This window comes from Parus major, chromosome 1A (assembly GCF_001522545.3).
Source record: "Parus major isolate Abel chromosome 1A, Parus_major1.1, whole genome shotgun sequence".
Taxonomy (NCBI): Eukaryota; Metazoa; Chordata; class Aves; order Passeriformes; family Paridae; genus Parus; species Parus major.
Genome location: NC_031773.1, coordinates 68,680,390 through 68,704,245, shown reverse-complemented (window position 1 = coordinate 68,704,245; position 23,856 = coordinate 68,680,390). Strand labels below are relative to the sequence as shown.

Sequence of the window (23,856 nt, the reverse complement as noted above, 5' to 3'; positions counted from 1 at the left end):
AAAACCTCTTTCACACAGATTCAAATCCTACTGCATTAATTAAAAGAACAAAAATAATGATGGCTATTTTCTTGTATCAAATTTGTATTCCTCCTACCTCTTTCATGGAATTAGAAAACTTGACCTGTCACAAACTTAGTGACAGATGTGGCTGTTTTATTATTAAATGACTCTTTCAGCCTCTTCATGTAGAGAAGAACTTTCTAGCACTTTGAAATATCCTGCTGTCTTTCAATCAGGTTTGGACAGAATTAAAAAAAATAGAATAAAAACCAGAATAAAACAGAAGTTTGAATGGAATAGTCACAATAGAAAAGCAGCTTTTCAACTTTACACTGGAAAGGGGAATGCTTGGCATCAGTAACTTCTAGACTCCCACACAAGTCAGACTCCAGTACAACACAGCCTATCCACAATAAAGGAAGCTGAAAAGGGTTTAGATACATTCCCAGACAGGACATGTGAAGACATTCTAGTGCAGAAAATCCTACAGAAAATGAAGTTGTTAAAGACAGTAGTTGTTTTGGATGGGACATTTTGTAATTGCACACGCTGCTTTTCTGAAGAACATAAAAATGTACTCATGAGAGAGATACAGTCTCTTAACATCTCCTGAATTTTTTAGGACACCAATCTGACTTCTAGGATCAAAAGAAACAGATTTTTTTGATGTTGTTCAGGCACAAGACCTTTTCTTCAAAATAATACACATCAAATTAAAGAAAAATAGCTAATGAATATCTAGAAGTAGCAGGTGTGGTACAAGGTAACTAACTGACCAATATAAAATGCTCCAAAAAGCTGCTGTTAGAAAACAAGGGCCCTCTTAAGTATCTGTAGCAACTGGCATACAAAAGAATGCACATCTACACTGATTTTGCAGAAAATAATTATTAAACCCAAAATATTACACTCAGTAGCAAACAATTACGTATAACAACCCAAGTATGGCTAGTGAAAACTAGGTGACTTTCCAAAGGGGGTCTGGAATAACCTAACCCTGCAGTATTTCTGATCATCATTGATGTGTGAGAGATGTGACATTCAGGATTTACAACATCACATCTCAGTAAATCAGAACTTTCTCGATGCTGGGAAAGTACCACCTGCAAAATGAATCGTGTGCAACATGCAGCAGGACAAGGAAGCCAAGACTAACCTCAGAAAACATCAAGTTTAGAAGGATTTGTATTTATTTCTGGTGAAGAAGTTCCCCATTTACCTGGAGGAGAGCACTCTGTTTTTCTGTGCCTGGAGCCTTTTCTATCCAGGAATCCAGTGGTTTCAGGGTGTTGGTGTTCTGGGTAACAACTGGAAACTTAGCTGCCAACGTTGGTCTGCTGGATACGTGGAGCTGCTGTTCTTGTTGCACTATCTGGAGTTTTTTCAACAGTTCTTGAGGTGAAATCACCCCAGAATTGGCTGCTTGATTGCTGGAGAGAGGAAGCGGCTGTCTGGGAAGTTTGGATTGTTCTTTAGCGAGGCTCTGAGCCTCTAAAGTCTGGCCTGGCAGGGACCCATTGAAATACACCAGAGGGGGCTGGCTCATGTTATTTCCTGGTGCTGCTGGTGCTCCCACAGGAGCAGGAGTCCTGCTGAACACAGAAGCCGTGGAGTTGCCAGCTCCCGTGGCACTGGGGTCCATTTTATTGGCGGAGCCTGGCTGACTTTGCAGCTTCTGCAGCAAGCTGTGGGTACCAGCGGCATCCTGCGCCCCGTGAGGAGCCACGCCGTGCTGTGCCACGGGCTGGAACAGCCCTGCCAAAGTCTCCCCCACGCAGGGGATGCTGCCATTCTCACACAGGCGCCTCTCAGGGAACTCTGCCAGGGGATGGAGCTCTGTGCCACGCACCATCAGCTTCTGGATGGCGGGGCACAGCTGTCTCTCTGCGCAGGGGGACAGCCGGCTGGGCTCCTCGTAGGACAGCGAGCGCACCACGCACTGCCTGCCCGCCAGCTTCTCCTGCTTGCTGAGAGCTTCTGCCGCTTCTGCCTTGTCCTGCTTGCCAAACAGTGCTGTCAGAGACAGGTGCTGGGGTTCAGGATCCGTGCTCTGTGAGGGGACAAAGCCAAGGAGTAAATGTAGTCCCATCCTGCAGAAGTTACGGTAAGTGGAGACAGGATTTAGGCAGCAGAACTCAATGAAAAGCTGAGAAAACTGCTATGCTCTTTTTTCTCCCCCCCGAGAGGATTTTTAATAGTTTTGTCACATAGGAAGGGCAAGAAGACTGTTGTCAAGCTGCTAATGTGGGAGAAAATCAGTGAATCTGAGATATAGCAGTGGCTTTGCTTTAAATAACATGAAAGAGCATCATCTTTTACAGTACAATATTAGTAAGAGACAGAAATCTGCCTGTGTATGAAGTAGAGCCACTTCTTGTGCATCTGCTGGTCACAGCTGAATTCAATTTTTAGGAGTATGCACTGTGATTTGGCTTGAAGATATACCAAGAGACTTTTCTTTATTTAAATTATTTCCCCTGAAAAAATCCCCAACAAAACAAAACAAAAACCCACAAAAAGTGTGGTCCAGCAATTGACTAGATCAGCTGAAATTTGGAAGATTTCAAAGTACTTCTTTGTTGCATCAGGATAATAAATCTGTACTTTACTTGTTTCCACATCAGCTTGGGGAGCTTTTACAAACCAGGTTAGTTATGCTTTAAAATGATTTCTCACAGTGGTTCCATCTCAAATTCTCACAGTGACCTTCCAGCTCAGCTCAATGGTGCTGTCACTCAGAGCTGCAGCAGTCAGAAAGCAGCACAGATTTTACCTTGCTCTGCTGGGAGACTCGCTGATGCTGGCTCTCACTCGGCTTCACTGGAATGGGTTTGATGAGGTTGGGGTTGTTGTAGATTGCAGAGGAACTGGTTATTTGTTTTGGCTCTGAGCAGGTCTTACACTGCAACAGAAAAAAGGCATTTCTTAGTATGTGTGACAGTATCTTCTCCCCTGGTTCCCAACCACAGTAAAATACAGATATAACCAGGTATTCAATGCCCAAAAATACTGATTGCAGCTCTGATGATGAAGTATTATGCTATAAGAAGAACTGTAGCAACTGCAACCTAATTTTATAAAACCACAAGACAGATATAAAATAACACTTGATTCTAAGATTTGCCTTGTATGAGGCTTCCCTCTAATTTAAATCTCAGTTCTCTTTTTGGCCTTCTGCTTTTCCTGCACTTCAAAAACATAAAATACTTTTTAAAAGCACCTTAGAAAACAAGCCACAGACATGCTGCTCCTGCATCAGCTAGAAGTAGTTTAGATCCATGAAGGATTAATGTGCCCATAAAGATTATTTAAAATGCTTTTGTCAAAAAGTAGAATTAAAATTCAAACTTCTTTTACATAAATTTTTTGGGGGAACTTGTAGGATGCACATACATGCACAGAAAGGTAATTAAAGATTTAATAAATTATAGAATCAGTAGGATTTCTTATTAAATATGACTATTAAAAATATTTATAAAAAAGATGGTCACAGATAAGTAAAAGTGATCAGGGACAAAAAAATGTCATGTGGAGAGAGAAGGGCATGACTTAATTCAGGAAAAAAACCAGATCAAATGCTCCATGAAAGAGAAATAGTAAATGGAAAAGAAAAACATGACTAAGATGCTATATATAAGAATTTAGTCAATGAAACTAAAAAAGCACTGGGTAGACATGAAATGCTACTGTCAGCAGAAAAGAAGATGTTATATTTGAAGTCATTGACACTTTTTGATACCAAGTGGAAACCAAGAAACTGGAAAGATTTTAAAAAGAATTATTTAACAAGAAGTTAATTCTATTAACTATTAATTCTTCTATTACTTCTAACCCCACTCTCAAATATACAAAGCTGATCACTTAACCCATTTTTCACACCTACTGCAACAATAATGCTGGTTCCAGGGCTGCCCAGTACACCAGAACTGGAGTTCTTGTGGGCACTTAAGGGGCTCCAGTAAGTCCTCAATACTTTCAGTTGTTTGTTAGATTGGACAGATCCTATGCAGAACAAAACTGAAATTTATGAAGATTAAATAGCTTTTTTCTTTTCCTCACAAACAGTTTTCTTTCTAATAAAGTCTTTTCTTCAACATATTTTCTTCTCATTGCTCTTTTTCAGCTTAAGCTTTTGGGCAAAAAGCACATAAGCTTTTTCTTTTAACACCATGGATAACATCCTCTTGAATATTTCCCAGAGAATTCTGCAGAATTTAAGTAATACCCATATTTCCTCAGGATATTTTAATAGGCTGAATTCTTCAGAAACCTTAAGTACCTTGATTCCACTGTCATACCCTGCACGATCACAGAACTAAGCATATAAAAATGAGGTGAGAAGCAGCAGTGTTTAACAGAGTTATCACTATATGAGCATATTTTAGACCAAATTCCTCAGCCAAATGAGCATCAGTACACGCAAGAATGACATTGACCTGACTTGGTATCACTGCTGTGATTTGATAACAAGGCTAGTAGGTTGCTATCAAACACAGAGGCACATGGAAGAGAAAAGAAGCCTGTGATGATTTCAGAGGAATCTCTAACTACTGCAGCTCAGACTGCAGAGCCATTTTGGCAGATGGGGAGCATGGCCTTGCAGATGAGTAAGTTGGGAGCACTAGCATGGCATTTTAAACAACTGTCAGGTAGAGAGGTAAAGAAGATATCAGATGCTATTAGCAAAGAGCAGCATGAAAGAAATGCCAGCATGCTCCTTAGTGATAGAACCTGGGAGTCCTCACCAGCTACAACATTTGGCAATTGCTACACCTTGCTTTGCAGGTCTGTCCTTTAGTCAGGTGTCCTGGCCAAAGCTCTGCTGTTACAAAAGATCCCTAAGTAAACAAAAGGTTCTAAGATCAAGTCAAAGAAAGGCTCAGAAACACTGGAACAAAACCAGACACATATGGTCAATGTAGATCAAAAAGAGCAAGAAAATCGCTGTGGGGGTTTTGGCAAGTTTGGTAGAGTCAGAGATATTTGATGCAAACCTGGACAAGATGAGGCTGAAAATGCAAAATGCTGGGAGAAGAACTGTGCAGCACAGAGTTAAACCCAGAGCTGGTCCTGCAGTACAAGACAAGGCCCAGTGGTTAAGGAGAAACCCATTTTGTCAGGCTTTGTTCTGTACCCTTGCAGCTCTTCAACTGGTTTTCTCCCTGGCTGTCAGTGAGGCCAGCTTTTTCTTCCCAGAGATCAAGGGAAGTGTATAAAAAGTGCATTTAAAAAAAAAAAATAACTCAGTGGTTTAGCATCTTAAAGCTCCATTAATTCAAAAAGAAAGGGGAAGCTCTGTATTTTATTTTCAATGTAATGTAACCTCCAAATGTATAACATAATTTGGGAACAAGATACACCTTTCAAAATTAGTTACACTTTTAAAAATTGAGCAAAATTCCTTAAAAGTTTTGAAAATTGATGCCCTTATTCTACAGCTTCCAACACTTTAAAACACTCTTCACTGAATAAATAGAGAATTCAAAGAAGAGAACAACATGTTTCATAACTAATTTCAGCACATCAGATTGTAAGCAATAAAACACACACTGACAAGAAAGTAGATGTCATAAACCAGTCAAAAAGCACGACTGCTCTGAAACATATTGACATTAAATAGAAAAATGGTTGTCATTGCCTTTATTTATCACACTCTTTTGAAATTTATACTACTAGCCATACAAGAAATCACACACATCCTGTTCACAAGAGGTCAGGCATTCCTAGCACTCACGTCCCAGACATGGAGGAAGTTTTCATGTTATTTTTTATGTCCTTCACAATCCCTTAAATGCAGAAAGATCAAAGATAAAATAAGGAGCAGATCTGCAGAAGATCCTAAAGGGAAAAGAGTCCTAAAAGCTATTATTTAAACAACAGAATTTCCTCTCCTTTGTCTTGATTTCTGTGTGCTAATGCAGAAATGGAAGGTAACATCTTTTAGATTTATCACCCTCTTTTCACAGAATCTGAAGACAGCCTAATACTTTTCCCCTTTTCCATCTGCAGTATTTTTAAGGTTATCTAATGAAAACCTCTTAAACACTTCAGAACATCTCAAATCATATTCTCTGATGCCAAGATTAGATACTGATTCAGTATTAAAATACAGAAAAAACACCAGGTTTTGGAAGTGTTTGCCCACTACAGTGCATTAAATCTCTACTACAGAAAACAAAGGCCCCAAGCCCCAACAGAAACTAAACCAAATAAAAAGAGCTCCATTTCACCCTGGCTCAAATAGCTTGCTATCATCTTTCTGAGGATTTTATTAGCAGCTACATTTCAGAAGAAATAAACACAAGGAATTTAAGGAGAGAAAAAGTTAAGATGCATGTACATTTCCAGGCTCTTATGGAACACTTAGGAGCTCTATTATTGCATGACAGCACATCAGCAATACAGGAAACAGCAGCAGGAACCTGCAGGCTCTGGAACAATTTGCAGCATATATATGGATAGTCAAAATTATTAGATTTTTATTCCCCAAAGTAAAACGTTTTTGATTGCTCAATAATAGAGAACATTATTAGTCCATTAGTTACTTCTTTATTTAGAAGCCTCAGAAGACCAAGGCAGCACACGGGCTGAAATCATACTACATTTCAACCTTTCCATTTCTTTCTATTATTGCCTGAAAGGAGCTAACAACCACAATTAAAAGCAGTAACTTCACTGTCAAAAGCCTCCTGAACCAAATCCTTGGTACAAACCACAGAAACTACCACCAGGTAAATACTTATCCCAGAAAGAGGGCACAGCTTGCAGGTGCTCCTCAATAGGCACAGGAGCTCTAAGGGTCAGAATGAGAGGCAATTTATACTTGCTCTGAGCCTCTACCATTCAACAAATAATCCACATTCTCACTCCAGAGCTTGTTATTGCCAGCATTAGTTTATTTTGAATTTTTAGCAAATTCTGTCAAAACTTTGTTTTTTTTACCAGCTGCTTCTACACAAAATGAGAGAGCAGGCTGTCCAAAATCACTTTGTGTGATTTGTTCAAAACCCCAAATCAAACCTTTTTTGTTTCCTGATGTAAAGGGGGAGCAAGTCTCACCTTGGTATACTCATCTTTGGCCTTGGTAAGCATCCGTAAGATATCCACTTCTTTGTTATTAGCAGAATTCACAATCATGGGAGAAACCCCTGTTCCTGTGCCCTGCTGTGCTTTGAATTGTTCCTGCTGAGTTAGGCTGAAAGGTGGAGGAAAGATGAGAAAAAAAATGCAAATAAAATATAAAAACTTAACCACAATTACTGTACAATACTTGATTGAAACTCAAATATTTGTCTTTCCCCATCTACATTAAAACGTGTAGTAAAAAAAATATCGTTATTAAAGGATCTCTATAAAATCATCATTTGACATGAGATTAATTTTCTCCAATCTTGAATACACTAGACCATAGAATAAAATTTCCATAACTGAGTCACAATTTCTATACCCAGAAGGAGAAGGGAATTTATAGTGTTATTCAGTTCTGCTGGTGGTGGAGGATGGCAAACACACACAAATCAGGAATTAAGTACTAGCAAATGACCAATTTCCTGCCCCAGCTGTTTTATTATTATTGTAGAATGCTGAGAATTAAAACACACAGCCAATTGGCTGAGCAACAGGGTATTTTTTATCTATATGAAATACTGCTATTATAAACCACTACACATGGTTTACATTTGCATGAATCCTCTGAAAACTAGGTTTTATTGTAGTAAATTACCAGTTTGAGAGCACCTAATCACCACCAACTGAAACTTGAGCTAGTTAACTAAAATGAGCTGTCAAAAACCTGGGTTTCCTAGGGTTCATTGTTTATTTCTGTAAATTCATCCCCATCAATTATTTCTTGGGTCACAGCTGACTCATTTTAGAGCTGTAGGATACAGCAAAACCAACGAAGCCCACTGAACAAAACCCCACTGCTGTCACAGGCTGCATTTCACACTGTTTTGTCACTGCAAAATGAAAAGCAGCAGGTATTACTTCAAAGAAAAGATATATGAAGGAAAGATGAGCCCCTTCTCATCCAGTATTTTATCACAAATCCTGTCTGGTGTGTCTATAACCCTATAACCCACAGGCAGCTGGAATAGACAGTTCCTACCCAGCCCATTTATTACTACATCTTCATCATTATAACTCTAAAAAATGTAGATTGCATATGTTGATACAATCTGTGTGACTTCAGCTCCTTCCTTCTCCAAGCAAACATGAAACCCTGCAGGATATAATCCTAAAAAAAGGGTCCCTGCAAACAGAGCAGAAGAATGAGCCCTGTCCATCCTGGACATGAGAAGGAAAGAGATACTGAAAATAATTACCCCCAAGACATTCTTAGGTTAAAATGCAGCTGAGAACACAGTTCTGTGTGAAATCTTCACCTCTGGCTGGACTGCAAAATGATAGTTTAACATGTATAATAAAACATTTTTATGTGCATGAAAGCAATGACTTTAAAGCTAATTGAAGTCTTGCTTTAAATGCTGAAAATAAAGTGAATTTTGAACTCAGCCATGATGTAGAAACAGGACAAAACCCACAGAAACTGTATTGGTACTGTATGCCCTCATGATATCCTGCACTTAACTTCATATAAGGAAAAAAAAAAAACAAAACAATATTAAGAAATTAAATCTCCCCAAATTGAAAAATATATTAAACCCCCAAAGAATACAATTCTTCAGAATGGATCTCTGAGTCATCAGGAAATAAATCATATCAACTGGTACACTCTGATGTAGCTGGAGAGCTGCACTACAAATTAGGAAAAATTACTGCAATACAGTGACTTATTTATGATTTTATGAAATGCAGGCTTGACACTTGCAACAAAATTCATAAGTTTAAAGTAGAAAGGTATGATAATCCTAAAAACATAAAATGTACATTTATGTACAGAAATACAAACATAAAAAAGCACAGAAGTCTTGTTTACCCATCACTTACTTTTTCATGAGCTCTGCAATTCTTTGGCATTCTTCTTTATCATAAAACCAAATCCCATATATGGACACTGCAAATGCACATCAAACACAAACTGTGAGCATCTCCTCAAAGAGCACTTCTACCTGGTAGATATTTAAATGTGACCTGTAAACCAATTTCAGAATTTATTTCCATCTTATGTTTTCCCCATCTGGAAACACAAAATGACACTCAGATCCTATAAAATCAAAAAAGATCAAAAGACACTTCTCTAAGAATGTAAATTACAAGCTCCTAAATATTCAATTAAGGCAAAGGTTGTTGATCCTTTTCTTCAGAGCACTAAAACAGTGGGGTTTTTGTTCTTTAAAATCTTTTTCTCTGTCCTTTATTTCAGCTGTCATATCCATTTGACTCCACTACCAGCACACTGCAGGGAGCACTTCATGCCTGTGGAAGTAGGAAAATCTGTTAAATTTTCAAACAGTGTCCAGGTCTATCTTATGAGTATCAAAGTTGGTGGAGTAGGGTGAACATCTCTCTGTCTCCCTGTAGATTTGCTGTAATTCTGCCCATTATTTTCAACAGGAGATCCTGGGTTTCCTCCTTCCCTCCCTACCCTGCAGCAGGCAAGAGCTGTCCTTAACCTTACCAAGAATTGGCAGATCCTACATGTCTTTGAACATGGATTTCATTTGAAATGGGTTGAGCACCTGTTCATAAACAACTGCAACACTGACCCTGATGATGTAATATTTCCTAATATTAGGAGAGTCCAAAAGCAATAACTTCTTCAATTCCACAGAGCCAAACCCATGGCATATGAAGTGTACCTTGGCTTTGTTAATGTTTGGAAAGAAAATGAATGTACAGCTGCTTGCAAGACACAAGTGTGATATTTTCTCCATTTCTCCCCCCCAAATTTAAAGCTGTGTGTTGCCTTCTGTAGAACTAAAAATGGTCCAAACTGTTTAGTACACAGCACATTGGCAAAAAGTCTAATATATCCCACAAACCAGACATCCTGTAGACATACAAAAATTAACTTTTGAAATATGTACTGCCCTTTTTATGATTACTGAAAAGTGTGATGATTTCTACCATTCACCTAAAAAATGCAACTAAAATAACATGCACCAGTGGTTCTACAAATGTGAATTGCAAGAGCTGAACTGCACAAGTAATCTCAGGGTTTTTTAACAGGAATATGTATTTCAAAGCCACATTAATATTCTAGCACATTCCAATGGGTGTTGTAATAATAAATAATAATAATAAACTGTGGACCTGCAGAAAAGTGTGTGAACAACTCAAGGTTCCAGAACACCGACCTGTTATGCAAAATTCCACATCCTTCTGATGAAACACATTAGAAAACTTATCCAAATCACAAGTAACTCCATATTCTTCAATGCCACAGCACAGCAAGTAGACTAAGAATCCCAGACTAACTAAATTTGTTTTAATCAAGATTCTTATTTTTTTAATAGAAGAATGTCCAATGGAGAAGAGCATTGATGAAATTTTGGCCATCTGCTCCACCTTCTCACATTTTTTTTAAGTCTACCACAGCTGGTGGCACCATCAATTATGCAACACAGGTTGAACAGCTTCACCTTTGGCCAACAGAACAGACATGGCACAGACTATTTATGAACACCTAATAAATCTGAGAGCTGACAGTCCCTTGGAAATGCCAAACTGCTTCTGGCCAATAGATGCTGAAAGACTCAAACTGGCCTTGCTCCTGCTGTTCATTTACCTCAACTCAGTGACAAACACAAGTAATGTGATACTCAGAATAAATGACCATTTCAGATTTTACAGAACTACAATGAGTATTTTGAAATACAATTGCAGCCAAATACAAACCTATTTGGGTCATGGAACAAGGACACTGTGTCTGTGCCACCAAACCAAACAACACCAACCACCCAACAATACATACAACACCAACACATCCCATCTGAACTCCAGTTTTAAGTCAGGATACTGCAGATCCAGAGACCTTCAGCTGAGATGTCAGCTGAGCTTCAAACCCACCCACACTGACTTTCTCTCCTTGGTTAAATGGTATTTTCAGCCTAAATTGGGAAGCATAGCTGAAAGCAAGCTAAGACCAAAGCCCAACATCCCCTGAGCTCAGTTCACCCAGTTAGTGGTGAAATCTTTCACAAGTGGACAGTTCCACTGTTCTTCCTTCCACACTGCTCCCATCTGTCCAGAACAGATGAACACTTGAGAAATACACTGTGAAACAATCCCTGAGCTTGTGGTAGCACAGCATATCCTGAGCTCTTTTCTGCATGTGAGAATGAGGGACCAGTGAGAACACAGCAGCTTGTGGAAATCTGAGCTACCTGGAGTAGCCACAGCATAAATTCACACCACAGTTGTATATTCTGCTGTAATCTGTATTTAAGAGAAAAAAAAAGTGTGAATAGTAGTAGTAAGAATAAGAGTTAATGGCCTCCATCTGGATTAATGATGAAGACAAAATGAAAAAAGAAATTCTCATGTGTGGGAACACCTAAAACCCCACAAGCAGAATGAGAACCTAAGCTGATAACAACTTGTACCTGTCAGGGAACCTGGCACACTCACAGACACACAATCCAATTCCACTGCAAGCTTTCTAGCAGCATGAAAACACTGCCTGCTTTATCAGGATTAAACATAAACAGATTACTTTTATCTGCCTTCCCACTCCGTCAGACTGTTTGACAAAACAGAATTCCAGATCTAAGTATCATTTGCAGAGTGGTAATTTCACGTTCATGTTAAAAATGAATCATGAAACATCAGAGGCACAAAGTAAATTTTTCTACTGCCACACAGAAGAGGAAATATTAAGACAATTTTAGGCTCAGCTTCAACCACAAAGTTATGTAAGAAGAGGATATTGTAAAAAACAGAAAAAAATAAAGTCAAGTAATGAATTGATGACATTAAAAGAAAAAATAAGTGCCAAAATTACAATGTTGTTAACATTACACAAAACTATGACATAATTCAGCTATGAAATCGAGAAGATCCAATTAACAGTGAATAGGAAGCTAAATAAATTATTTAAATAATCTGACTAAAATTATTAATTATTAAGGGTATCAGTCTTTAAAATTTTTAGAATTTCTAAAAGTCAGGCTGCTCATAAATCCAAACTGAAAAATTTTACCCAAATCTGTGAAGCTCCTTTAATAGCTCAGTGATTGAATTTCAGGAAGGACACTATTTAAGTTTTAAATCACGACTTCAGAGCCAATTCGAAAGCTTCCGCCTTACAATTTTCATTTTTTGGCTACGGATTTCTCCTGTCCTCACAAACACTAGAACACTTGATACTATTTATAAATCAGAAGCTGACAGCTGCTATCTCCCAGAATTATAGATAACAATTCCTAACCTCTCAATATTTGAAACATTAATTTAGTTATTATGATAATACAGAATTTCTTATCGACTTCAATCATTCATGTTAAGTATTCTATTAAAAAGAAAGACATTTTCTAGGATTATTATTTTTTTTTCCTCTTCATTATTCCAGTGATTACATTTTTGTCTTCTGGATAGACATTTCCATTATCAAAGCTTTTGTTTCAGTGTACCTGCAACACGTGATTTTTAAGCTATTCCTCCACAGACTGCATAAAGTCTTTAAGCTTGGTAAAAATGGATCCAGAAATAACGACTGACTAGAGATTCCCCCGTACCTAGGAACTGTTTTATACTTGCTGGCATTAAAAATAAATAAATTAAAAAACCACAATTCTTAAATTTTCCTCTTTTATTCTTGACTTCATGCTTCTTAAGATATTTTGCTCTATGTGTAGTCTAGACTCTTGCTCCTGAATATGTAAATCCACACTTGGCTATATTAAAAAGAAGTTTCTGTATCCATGTCTTGCAAGGCAGGCAGACACCTTTCCATTGCTATGTTTAGGAGTGCAATGAGGGAAAAATAGAATAAAAACCAAAAAACCTGCAGCACAGACAGCTGCACACTATCCTGGAAAGCTGAATTCCATCCCAGAGATGTTATGCAATGATACACAAGCTGTGAAATGTCATCTGAAGAGCCTGCACTGCCTGGCTGGGCTCCATTTCCCAGTGGCTGAGTGGAGATGCTAGACCTGGCTGCAAGCTTGGAGTGTGTGGCCTGCAGAAACACCAATCCTCCTGATCCAAGCCTGTGAGAAGTGGTTTAGGACATAGGATTAATAATAAATACACTGGAAATCTTGGCTTGAGTAATTAAAGCCAGACACTCAGTATTTAATTGGTCTCTAATTGTAACTACTCTGCCCTAGGATCCCAATCTGTGAAATGGGAAGAACAATATTTCTGATCTGAGCAAGGTAAAACAGTTCAAATAATAGCTGAGTTATCAGCTATTATTGTGATTATTATTGGAGAAAACAACAAGAAAACCCAATAATTCTGTCTCTAGTGCAGAACTCCAGTGGCACAGAACTAAACAAGTGACCCATGCATGAGTAATGACGAAAAAACCAGAATCCTCAGTAGCCTCTCCATGTGACCACTCCAATTGTTTGATAACTGAAACCAAGTCCTATTGCAAAAGAACACAACCACACAATATAAAATTCCATAAACAGAGACATTGCACAACCAACCCTAATTTTGGTATTTCCTAATTTAGGAGTAAAGGTTTTTTGGCTCTAAACAGGCTTTAGGTTCTTTCAAATACAAAAGTTTGCTCTTTAGATGCTTAAACCCAAAACACCAGAAAAAAAATTCAATTATATCCATATTGATAGAAATAGGTATTTCCTCATCAACAGGACTGGAATTTTTATCTTGCTTCTCAACATTGTGCAAAGCTGCAAAATACAAAATATGTATTAGGTAAATGTATTTGTTTCTAAGGAATGGAAATTCCTCTCTGGCTATATCCTGGTATTTCTGGAAGTTTTTAAAGATGAGTCAAAATCTTAATGATTTCTCAGGCATTAAAATGTCAAATTGAAGCAAGACAAGAGATTTTCAAACAACAAAAATGTGTAGTTTGATATGAGCTTAACCTAAATTCCTAAAAAGCTCTGAAAGGGCCCTACCTGTTAAATTATCAGACACTTGTTCTTTCATTTAAAGGTTGATAAAGCTCCTGATCCACTTATTTGGAGAATTGTTAATAAAGACATGGAAAAGGAAGACTTGGTATTTCCATTGTATCAAAAATTTAAAATATTAAGTATGAAGAAGCAAGCTACAAAAGAACACCCAAAAACCAACCAAATCAGTTGTTAAAGGAAGAATCCCACTCAGAAATTTCAATGCAAAGCAATGATTACACATGGCCATTTTTCAGTTTAACCAGTGAAATTCAAATGAGGAGGGAACTGATGAAACAATTTTATTAAAAAAACAAACAAACAAACAAAATATGCAGCAACAAAGCCCCCAACAAAATGAAAAAGCCCCTCCAGACCCTTTCCCCCCAAAAAATGGTTTGAAAATGGACAATGATTGGCAACATTACTGAAGTCAAGAATAAATTCCTCACCACCATCTGTTTAATTGTGCTTGGAACTATGCCTTAAAAATCAAGACAAAATTTTTGTTAATAGAATGGACCCTGAAATATTCCTACCATCATCTATCAGTTGTGAAAGTTGAGGGACAAATGTGCAGACTTCCAGACAGAGCCAGCAAATATTTCTGGTTTCATGAGGCAAAAAAAAGAGACAGCACGGACATGGTGGATGGTTTAATAAATCATGTCTGTGGCTCTACTGTGAGAGACTGACTTCAGGCAGATTTTTAATCCAAATTTATCAGGAATTTTTGTGAAGAAAAATCAACTGTGTAGCAGTCAAACAAAATAGGGTCACTGAAAAAATGGCCTCAAAGCTGAAGTTCTGCAGAAAAATGTAAAGCCCATTGATCCACTTATTTCCATAAAGCTCAGCAGATGTAAGAGTCCATCAGCAGGTTCTTTACTTTTTTTGGAAAAGAGCCCAAATGCAAACTGTATTTGCAAGATTTCCCTTAAATATGCCTTCTGTTGATGCTACAAGAAATTTTTAGTCATGACACAGGAATAGCATCTATGTTATGATCCATCTGCCTTAGAGGATTTATTTTTTCCCCCCACACCACTGGTTTTCCAGTCACACCTCCCTGCCATTGCATCATCAGTTCCAAATCATTTTTAAATCATGATGGTGCGTGACACTGAAATTAAGGCAGGAAGGCTGTAGATGCCAGGCTATCAATTTCTTAAATAACAAGTTGTTCTTAAGGAATATTTTTTTCTTATAAATAGGCTCTCCTAAATAACAAACAGTTCCCGTTACTATTTCACAATAGACTTCCAAAATGTCAGACAAGAGCTCCATAAGCTAAAACTGCATCCAAATATCCTCAGTCAACACAAGCAGGGTTCCTGTGAAATAAAAACCCATCAGAAAAAGGCTTACTGGAAAACAAATGCAACTCCTCAACACCTGAAATGATTATTTTTCTTTAGCTTACCTGTGTTCTATGTTCTCTGCTAACTTTCTAAAGCAAACAATAAAACATGTCAATAAAACCAAAATAAAGCCAGGCCCTGATCTATAGAAATCACTCCAGCAGAACACAACAGTGACTTACACAAATCCAGGCTAAATACGAATCCATTCTTTCCATCAGCAGAAGGGCTTGGACTAACAGAAGACTGTCAAAAGTGGAAGAGGTTAAACTAGAAATCTTTTCTTGATTCTGTGCACTTCACTCCTCCCAAGTAACAGAAAGCAAAGTGAACTCTGCTCAATCAAGACAGGGACAACACAGCTTTTCCAACCTGGAGACAACAAAAAAATTGCTTTTTTTTTTTTCTGGGGAGAGCTACCTTCAGTGTCTCAATTTCCAGCCTTTTTCTTTCCACTATGTTAAGAAAGCAGCAGCTTCTGTGTGTTTCTTGTGGAGTATCTGGGCTTCCAGTCCCACAGGGAAAAGCTGCTCTGCTGTCTGTGGCACACACAGCTGGGAGAGGACTCACCAGGATCCTCATCACAGCGAGGTTTTCATTTATAATTTAGTCCAACCTAAGAATATGTTCCCAATTATTTTTAAAGTGCATCTCTGAGGTACCTACCAAAGGTACACCTCTAATTCCACAGCTATAGTTAAGTTCAAGGTCAAATTGTTTTCCAAACTCTGACAATGCCATTTTCCAGTATATTAGAAGAGAGAGGGGAAAAAAGAGAAGACTATTTTAACCTCAAATAGGTGTTCAATAGCATGTCATTTTTTTCCTGAAAGCTGATTTTTTACTATAATCAGTATGATGAGCTGTCACTCCAAATGGTTTAACTCCCACAAAATAATGAACAACTTCAGAAAGGGCTTCATGAGGAAAATAAGCAACCTTAACTCTAGATGATGTTACTAATTCTGACTGTTGTGATCTCATCTCTTATTTCTCCACTGCATACCTTCAGATCCTAAGTAATGGAAATACATTTGCAGATCTGGACTAAGTTCTTAGCCTGCAACAATAAAAGTCTGAGTTACTTGTATATCCTTGTTCTTGTAACAAGAAACACTTTAAAGTAAGAAATACTTTAAATCAAGAGACGTTAACCCCCCCTATTTTTGTATTTTTCCATTTGTATACTCTATACACAACATCATTTTGGGTAGACAATTGTTTCATTTTTCCTACACTGAACTCTAAACTGGTTAGAGAAAGAACTGAAAAAAATCCACATAGAAATAGGCAGAACTCAACTACTCCTCCTGAAATCTCAGTTATTTGATATTTACAGCATTTCCTGGCCATTCCCTTTTATTGCTTTGCCTGTTAGCAGGTTACACTCCACATGTGTGTGTTCTCTACTCCTCTGTAGCCATTCCTTCTCTTGCAGTCAGCTGTTACACTGCCTTCAGAAACATCTGCCTGTCTGTAGAGCTGCAGAAACAAACTTTGCAGTACAGTTTTTAGTGATCTAATTCGATTTCACAGGCACAGAAAAAGTTTCACTGTTCTCACAGAATGACAGGCTTACACTGTTCTCACAGAATGTAACAGGTTTACTCCACTTGTGGGTAGGTTCACACTGTGTTCACAAGCTGAATTTCACCCTGAGCCCTTTATCATTCAAATAGGGTCACTGCATTTTTACATGCTTGAAAGCTGGAGGATCATTAAAGTATTAATATTAATAGTTAATATTAATATGTTTCACCTGCATTTTTCTTGTGAAATTGCAATTTAGTAATTTCTTTCATGAAGATACAAATACCTTTGAAGTACCTTGTTGCTTTTTTCCTTTGATTACTGGAATTCTGTTTTAACATATTTGTATATACTTTAAAATTTTATTTTCAGATTATTCAGAATTGTTCAGATTATTCAGAAGTTTACTGACTCGTCTATAGCCTTGTACACAAAACATTCTGTGTACAAGAATACAGAACATTCTGTGTATATGTACAGACACAGGAACAATGCACCTCTGAGATCAAGTTTGTCCCCAGGAAAATGTAATTTAAGTAACAGTAAACAGTTTCTTATTTAACCTGTAATTCAACAGAAAAAAAACAACCCCTCACATTTATCAAATTCATTTTATATTAGCAGCTAGATATTTCACAATGGCAGAACTGGGAGGTACTCTGCAACTCTGAATCCCTGATTATAGACTAGAGATACAGTCATATTTAAATTAAAAATTTGGGATTTTTGCATTGGACCATTTTCACTGAAGCAACTGTAGTGTTTCCACACAAACTAAAAATGCATATTCTGTTTTGCTTCAGAAGTCAGCAGTGTTTTACCAGCTCATGCATAATCCTTTAGGAATAAAACTTAACAATAATCATCTGCTTCCTCAGTCTCTCCCCCCTTGAATTCATCTTAACTCTCAATGCAAATTTGAACATCTACTTTGCTTTCTGTTAAAGGGTGTTAGAGACAGAAATACTCACATGAGAGAAACCAGAATAAAGACAACAGGTAACAATAAACAGAAGGCAGCAAAGCCCTGCAGGAAGACATATGATACTCACAAATAAAATCCCCAGTGTTATTTCTCTTTTTTTTGGTAATTTTTATGAATTTCATGAACTTGTTAATTGAAAGATGCTACACATGCCTGTATAGAGAATTTAACACTGTATGTTGTTTAGGAAACTATACTGAAATTTTATAGGAAGGCAGTTTGTTTGGCAGAGACCAAAGAATTGGTACAGCTCAAACAGAAATCCATATCCTGTCTAAGACAATGGCCAGCAGCAGATGATTCACAGAAAGAATCTTCTTAGTCCCTTTATTGCTGACTTCTGACCTGAAGTTTGTGTCTTTTATTACTTACTCTTTTTTTTCCCCCCTGGCTACAGAATCTCTGGTTGGTTTTATGCATGTAAATAATATTATTATTCAAACAAGCTCCAAAAGTCCTAGGCATATGTACATGAAAAATAATGAAGGCAGCAGGAAAAACCCACCGGGGTATTTTCTGAGATTGATTTTAAGCAATGCATTATACGATAGGAAGAGTTTGTGTTTTATGAAAGGAGGCTCTGTTGCAAACCCCACAAGTGGGCTGCAGCCACAAGCACTAAGGCAGAGCAGGCAGCAGGCATTAAGCCCAGTGCTGTTACTGGTTTGGAGGCCAGTTCAGACAAAAAAGCAACGCTGCCTTTGCAGCCCGAGTGGAATTCCACCGGAGCACTCGCGCCGTGTTTCTGTATGTAACACATTCCTTGTCCTTTAAAGGGTATGCTATCTTACACTTGGGAAGGCTTTCTTTCCTCTTCCCTCCTGTAATTGAAAAGTATTCTTTATTGCCGATTTAAGGCTTGTTTTGACAAAGGGAGCACTGATGAGGCACTCAAGAGCTTGTATTAAATCAAAGTAAGACAGAAGTGAGCAGCTTGTGTATGTGCTGTGGGATACACTTGCTCACATATTTATCTGCCATGTTTTGAGAGAAGGTTACAAATATTTTTATATATATACACACACATATAAAAGAGTGTGAGTAAGCAAGCTCACATTCCAAGAGAAGCTTTCTGGCTATGTCAGGAGTGTAGTCCACCCTCTGCTAAGCGAGCCTATTTTTTTGGAGCACAAGAGGATATTATCAGAGGAGCCCGTGTGGATGTACAGAAAGCAGAGATCGTCATGGCTCGCTGAGGTGATGAGCTGACGGGTGGATGGCGCCCATTATCTTCACTCCTCAATCCAAGTTTTCCTGAAAAACGGACAGGGGGAGGAGAAGGCTCCAACTGAGCTAAGGCACAGAGGACAAGCAAAGGATTAGGAGCGAACAGCAAGAAAAGGAAGGAGAACGAAAAAGATACCGAGAACGTTTCAAAGAGCTAGAAAATAGTTCCTAGATTAGAAGATCCAGTTGTCAGCAATTGAAAACAACATTCAGGTTTTAACCTCTGTGCAAGGCTATTACATAAGGCTGAAGCAAGGAAATTAACCAAAAGGAATGTGCCTTTACTAGCTATAGAGAATACACTTAGCTCCAGCTGCTTGGAGGCTCCTTGGAATTTTACAATGTTTCAAGCCTTGGTTCGGCAGGCGTATCACCCCCTGCCCAGCCACCAGCCAGGGGAACCCGACGCCAAGTACAAGGGGAAGCTGGTGCATGAAACTCAGCTGAACTGCTTCTACATCAAACCTGGAGGTAAGACAGCATCACCCACTCGTGTGCACAGAAACTGTACTGGCAGCGCTGCCTTCCTGTTTAAATAGAGCAATCTGTGTCATGTAGGAGCCTACCCTAATAGTTCACAGCAGGATTTGGTGATAATGTACTGGGAAGCCCTGAATGTGTGATCACACCACTGCAGGATTGAGATAATTCTGGTAATTCTCAAATCTGGGGAGTGAAGTAGATGGATGGCTTCTCTTGGTTATATATTGTATTTTGAGCATCTAATGAATGTTGCTTTCCTGCTTTCACTGTGACATGATTTAAAAAAAGGAATGCAAGTATAAGGGACAAGAAAGAAACGGGTTTTTTGTTGTAGACAAAGAGGTTAAGAAGTTTAAAACACACGAAAGCTGAAAATACTAAATACACGTGTGCGTATGTGAAGGGATTAAGCTGCAAAGGCGGTTACACAAGGGATTTGGGAAAAGCAACCAGCTCTGGAATATCCTCATTTGCAGGAGGAATATGTACTCGTGTACATTTTTCCCCTGCTCCTGAAACACCTACCATTTTATGCTGTACATGGAGGGATGTGTGGAGCAGAGGGCACACAGGTAGTCACGTGAAAAGAAATCATTATCTGCTGCAAGCCCCACTCTTGAGCATTACTGCATCATATGCCTATCTTATCTTGAAAGGACGTCAGGAATGCCCAGCACTGGCACTACACTCTCCACAGTAAACCTCCAGACAAGCTAATTTGTTGCTTATATGCTGACATCCATAAATGGGAAACAAAGACTGTGCCTAGCAGATAACTCTCCTGCCATTCCATAGAAAAACTCATCCCCAAAGGTGGGATGTTTGATGCATGGCTCTCTGTTCCATACCCTTTTCCTACTGATTTGTTTGTCCAAGCTGAGATACGGCTGCACCACGCACAAAATAATTATCTGCCAAACAAAAACCACTCAGCCTTTTTTGTCTTAGCTCCTCAGCCTGTTTCTTCTCACATGGCATACTCTGACTTCCAGACTGGGCTGAAACTGAAAACCTACCTTAGGATTACTGCACTACTTTTCCTTGCTTTTTCCTTTAAGCACCTTCAACACACAACAGAAAAACATCATCAGAGCAAAAAGAAGGCTGCAGTCACCACAGTTACAGCTGCAAAAATCCACTGGACAAACGAAAACCATTCTAAACTGTTTGCTTTGCTCAGCCAAAGGCTTCCACGACTGGCACCAAACCCTCAGGGTAGGAAGGGTGAGGAAGAAACCACTAAAATGTCCTTTTTAGAAAGTCTGAATAGAAATACCAGTGCTGAGTCGGGCGGCGTGACAAGGGACGCGGTGTTGCGCATCAAAAATTAAAACTTAAGGCCTTCAGGAGTGGTGTCTACAAATTCCACTGAAAAATGTAAATTGTATTTAGTTTAGAAGAAAATATGAATAATAAAGCAGCTCTGGAAAAACTAAATTTAGAAAGACTTATTAGTACAAACAATTTTGTTTTAAAAACAACGAACAAAAAGGAATTTTGCAGATCCTTTTTTTTTTTAAAAAATATATGAACCATAAGAACCTAAATTATAGAACATTTACTCTCTACAATACATAGGAAAAAACCCAAAATTTAGAAATACTTATTAGTACAAACAATTTTGCTTTAAAAACAACGAACAAAAAGGAATTTTGCAGTTCCTTCTTTTTTTTATATATATGAAGCATAAGAACCTAAATCATAGAACATTTACTCTCTACAATACACAGAAAAAAAACAAACCAAATACCCTAATGGTGAATTAACTCATAGCTGCTACTCTTAGAGTCACAATAATAATTTAGTTTGCTTGGGGCCTCTGCAGTTCACTTAGCCCAGCCTTCAGCTCAGAACAGTGGCAGCTCCAGCATGAGACACACTTGGGGAAAGAAGAAATCATAATCAACTACAAGTTTCCATTAAAAAAACCAAACTATATTCCATGGCACTTTTTCAGTTAATTTATTTCAAATTCATTTTCCTGTTCCCTTCCCAAGGTTAAAAATCCACTCCTCCTCCCATGGATTTAAGCAGAGTTTAGTTACAGGTTTCAAACCCTGTAGTTTGTGCACTCTAGAACAGGCAAGCTAAATAACCTGACTGCAAAACCATAATTCCTGATGTTAAAAACCCACTTTCCTTGAGCCAGCACTGCTGCATGTCCATCTATCCCTGACTGCACTATTAACTTATAACTCAAGCTATAATAATATTTTTATATCTCAGCAGGCAAGCATTACAGATTTTCAGGTAGCCTTGAAAATTAAAATGAGACGGAAAGCATGAAAATCTAATATATAAATGCATATATTTTATGGTTTTAGTGATAAAAATGTAAATTGGTATCTGTACTATTTTCAAGTGGCAGTTTATTATTTTCCTTGACATTCTGAAGTAATTTTTACCATTTTCTAAGCACATTAAAATCATTGGTTAGTTAAAGTATAGACCACAAAGGCAGGAATTATATGGGAAATGTAGCAGAAAATTAGTAATGCCTTTATCTATGCTTTTATAAACTGGTTTATGAACAGGTAATTTCCAAGTGTAGGTCCAAGGAAGTCAAGAAACAGAGTGCTAGAGGCCAGCTGGCATGAAAAAATATATCATCACTACGAATCCAATAAATAGAGGCAGTAAGAAACTTACTTGCTTCTCTCAAAAAAATTCACAGATGACAAACTATAAAACAGTTAAGTTGCATTGAAACTTACACAGGTTCCCACAAAAATGCATGCAACATGTCAAAGCTCATGCTGCATCCTTCATTTTCTGGGTTTAGAATGAACTCTTGTGAAAACATTAATTATTTTCAGGGTGTATGTTCCCTTTGGAAATTTCAAAAAGAAAAATAATGCCCATGCTCCAGAGTGTTAGCATTCCAACACTCTCAGCAAAACTCAGGTTTCACTTTAAGGTCAGGAGCATCCAGGGAAGATAATCATGACCCCTGCTGTTGTTCTGTCTTGCTGGATACACTATGAATTTTTAAAATGCTGATCAAAGGAGAGAAACTGGAATGGAAAAGAGGAGAGATTTGTTTGTAACTCTGAGACAAAAATGTCTCCAAGGACAGAACCTCAGGTAAACCACAATCATTTGTATTCTGAGCAAATGGCACTAGTTAGTCCAGGCAGACTTATTTTTAAAAATAGCTTAACCAAAAACTGTTTAGCAAAAGTCCAGGCTGAGAAGAATACATCCCTAAAAAGGGCAAGGCCCTTCTGCCAAAATTATGTTACATTTCTACAGTTTGAGTTTGCACTTTTGTTTTAAATTAACAAACACTTTTCAAAGAGTTTAAAAAAAAAATAAATTTCTGAAACAAAACATGCAGGTTGTAGCAGGCCAGAATAATAGTTCTGCAAACAAATTAAAGATTAAAAAAATCTGGTTTTAAGTTATTCAGTTGTGACAAAACCACCACATTTTGCCTAACGATGCAGCAACAGAAAGCCATGTAATATTTCTGAATCAGCAGACCACTGATCTGGAGACATTTAGAGAAAAAATAATACAAACTGGATTAAGTTAAACACATTTATAGGTACTTGTTACAAAATTCTACAAGATGAATGAGCATTTGGGGAATAATCAATTGAATACACATTCCTATTTTCTGCATTCTTCCTGTTGGGGTTTTGATATTGGACCTGATACTGTATGTTGGCAGGAAGGAGGCTGATAAATAAAGTTCTGCTTTCTAAACTGGTATTTTTACCCAAAATATTGAACAGAAACTCTATTACATCATAAAGACAAAGGCTGGAATATCTATTTTGCCTGTCCCAATTGAGCAAGCAGTATTTTATTGGTCAATAAGGCCAAGTCTAAATATATACACAAGGAAATTTAACCACCAAATGCTGGTTTCATTCTCAAATTAAAAAAGAAATCAGTAGAAAGAAGAGGTTTAATATACTGTATTACACAATAATGTAGTGTAGACTATGAACACATTTCAAGGGGAAAAAACCACTATGGTAGTCAAAAGAAGATTGTTTTTCGATTGTATATCCTTTTTTACATATCACACCAATTTTCCTCTTGTTGCCTCCTACCTTTTCCCTTCAGAAGTAAAGTATTTAAGTCTGCAAGCTAAGATGTTTCTTACAAGAGAAATGCTACTTGCAAGGTCACTGCAGAGGTGGGACACTTATAATGCATTTGTATTTTTATCAGGATGTATTTCCTTAGAAGGGTGAACTAAAATGAGCCACAATCAGTCTCAAAAGAAGATGAGCTGTTGTATTTGAGAGGGCTCCTG

The 23,856-nt window shown here is 37.8% G+C and overlaps 1 protein-coding gene across 3 annotated transcripts in view; it reads right to left on the bottom strand.

Moving 5' to 3' along the window:
• The window catches only part of DCP1B (decapping mRNA 1B), a 39,207-nt gene that overhangs the window by 7,534 nt on the left and 7,817 nt on the right, over positions 1-23,856 (bottom strand). For all 3 annotated transcript variants that reach the window (XM_015627435.3, XM_015627437.3, XM_033514758.1), the window contains exons 4-7: positions 8,953-9,019; positions 7,063-7,198; positions 2,777-2,905; positions 1,223-2,053 (exon numbers count right to left, since the gene is read on the bottom strand). In XM_015627435.3, coding sequence (XP_015482921.1) covers positions 1,223-2,053; positions 2,777-2,905; positions 7,063-7,198; positions 8,953-9,019 — 1,163 coding nt within the window. The remainder of the gene's footprint in view (positions 1-1,222; positions 2,054-2,776; positions 2,906-7,062; positions 7,199-8,952; positions 9,020-23,856) is intronic.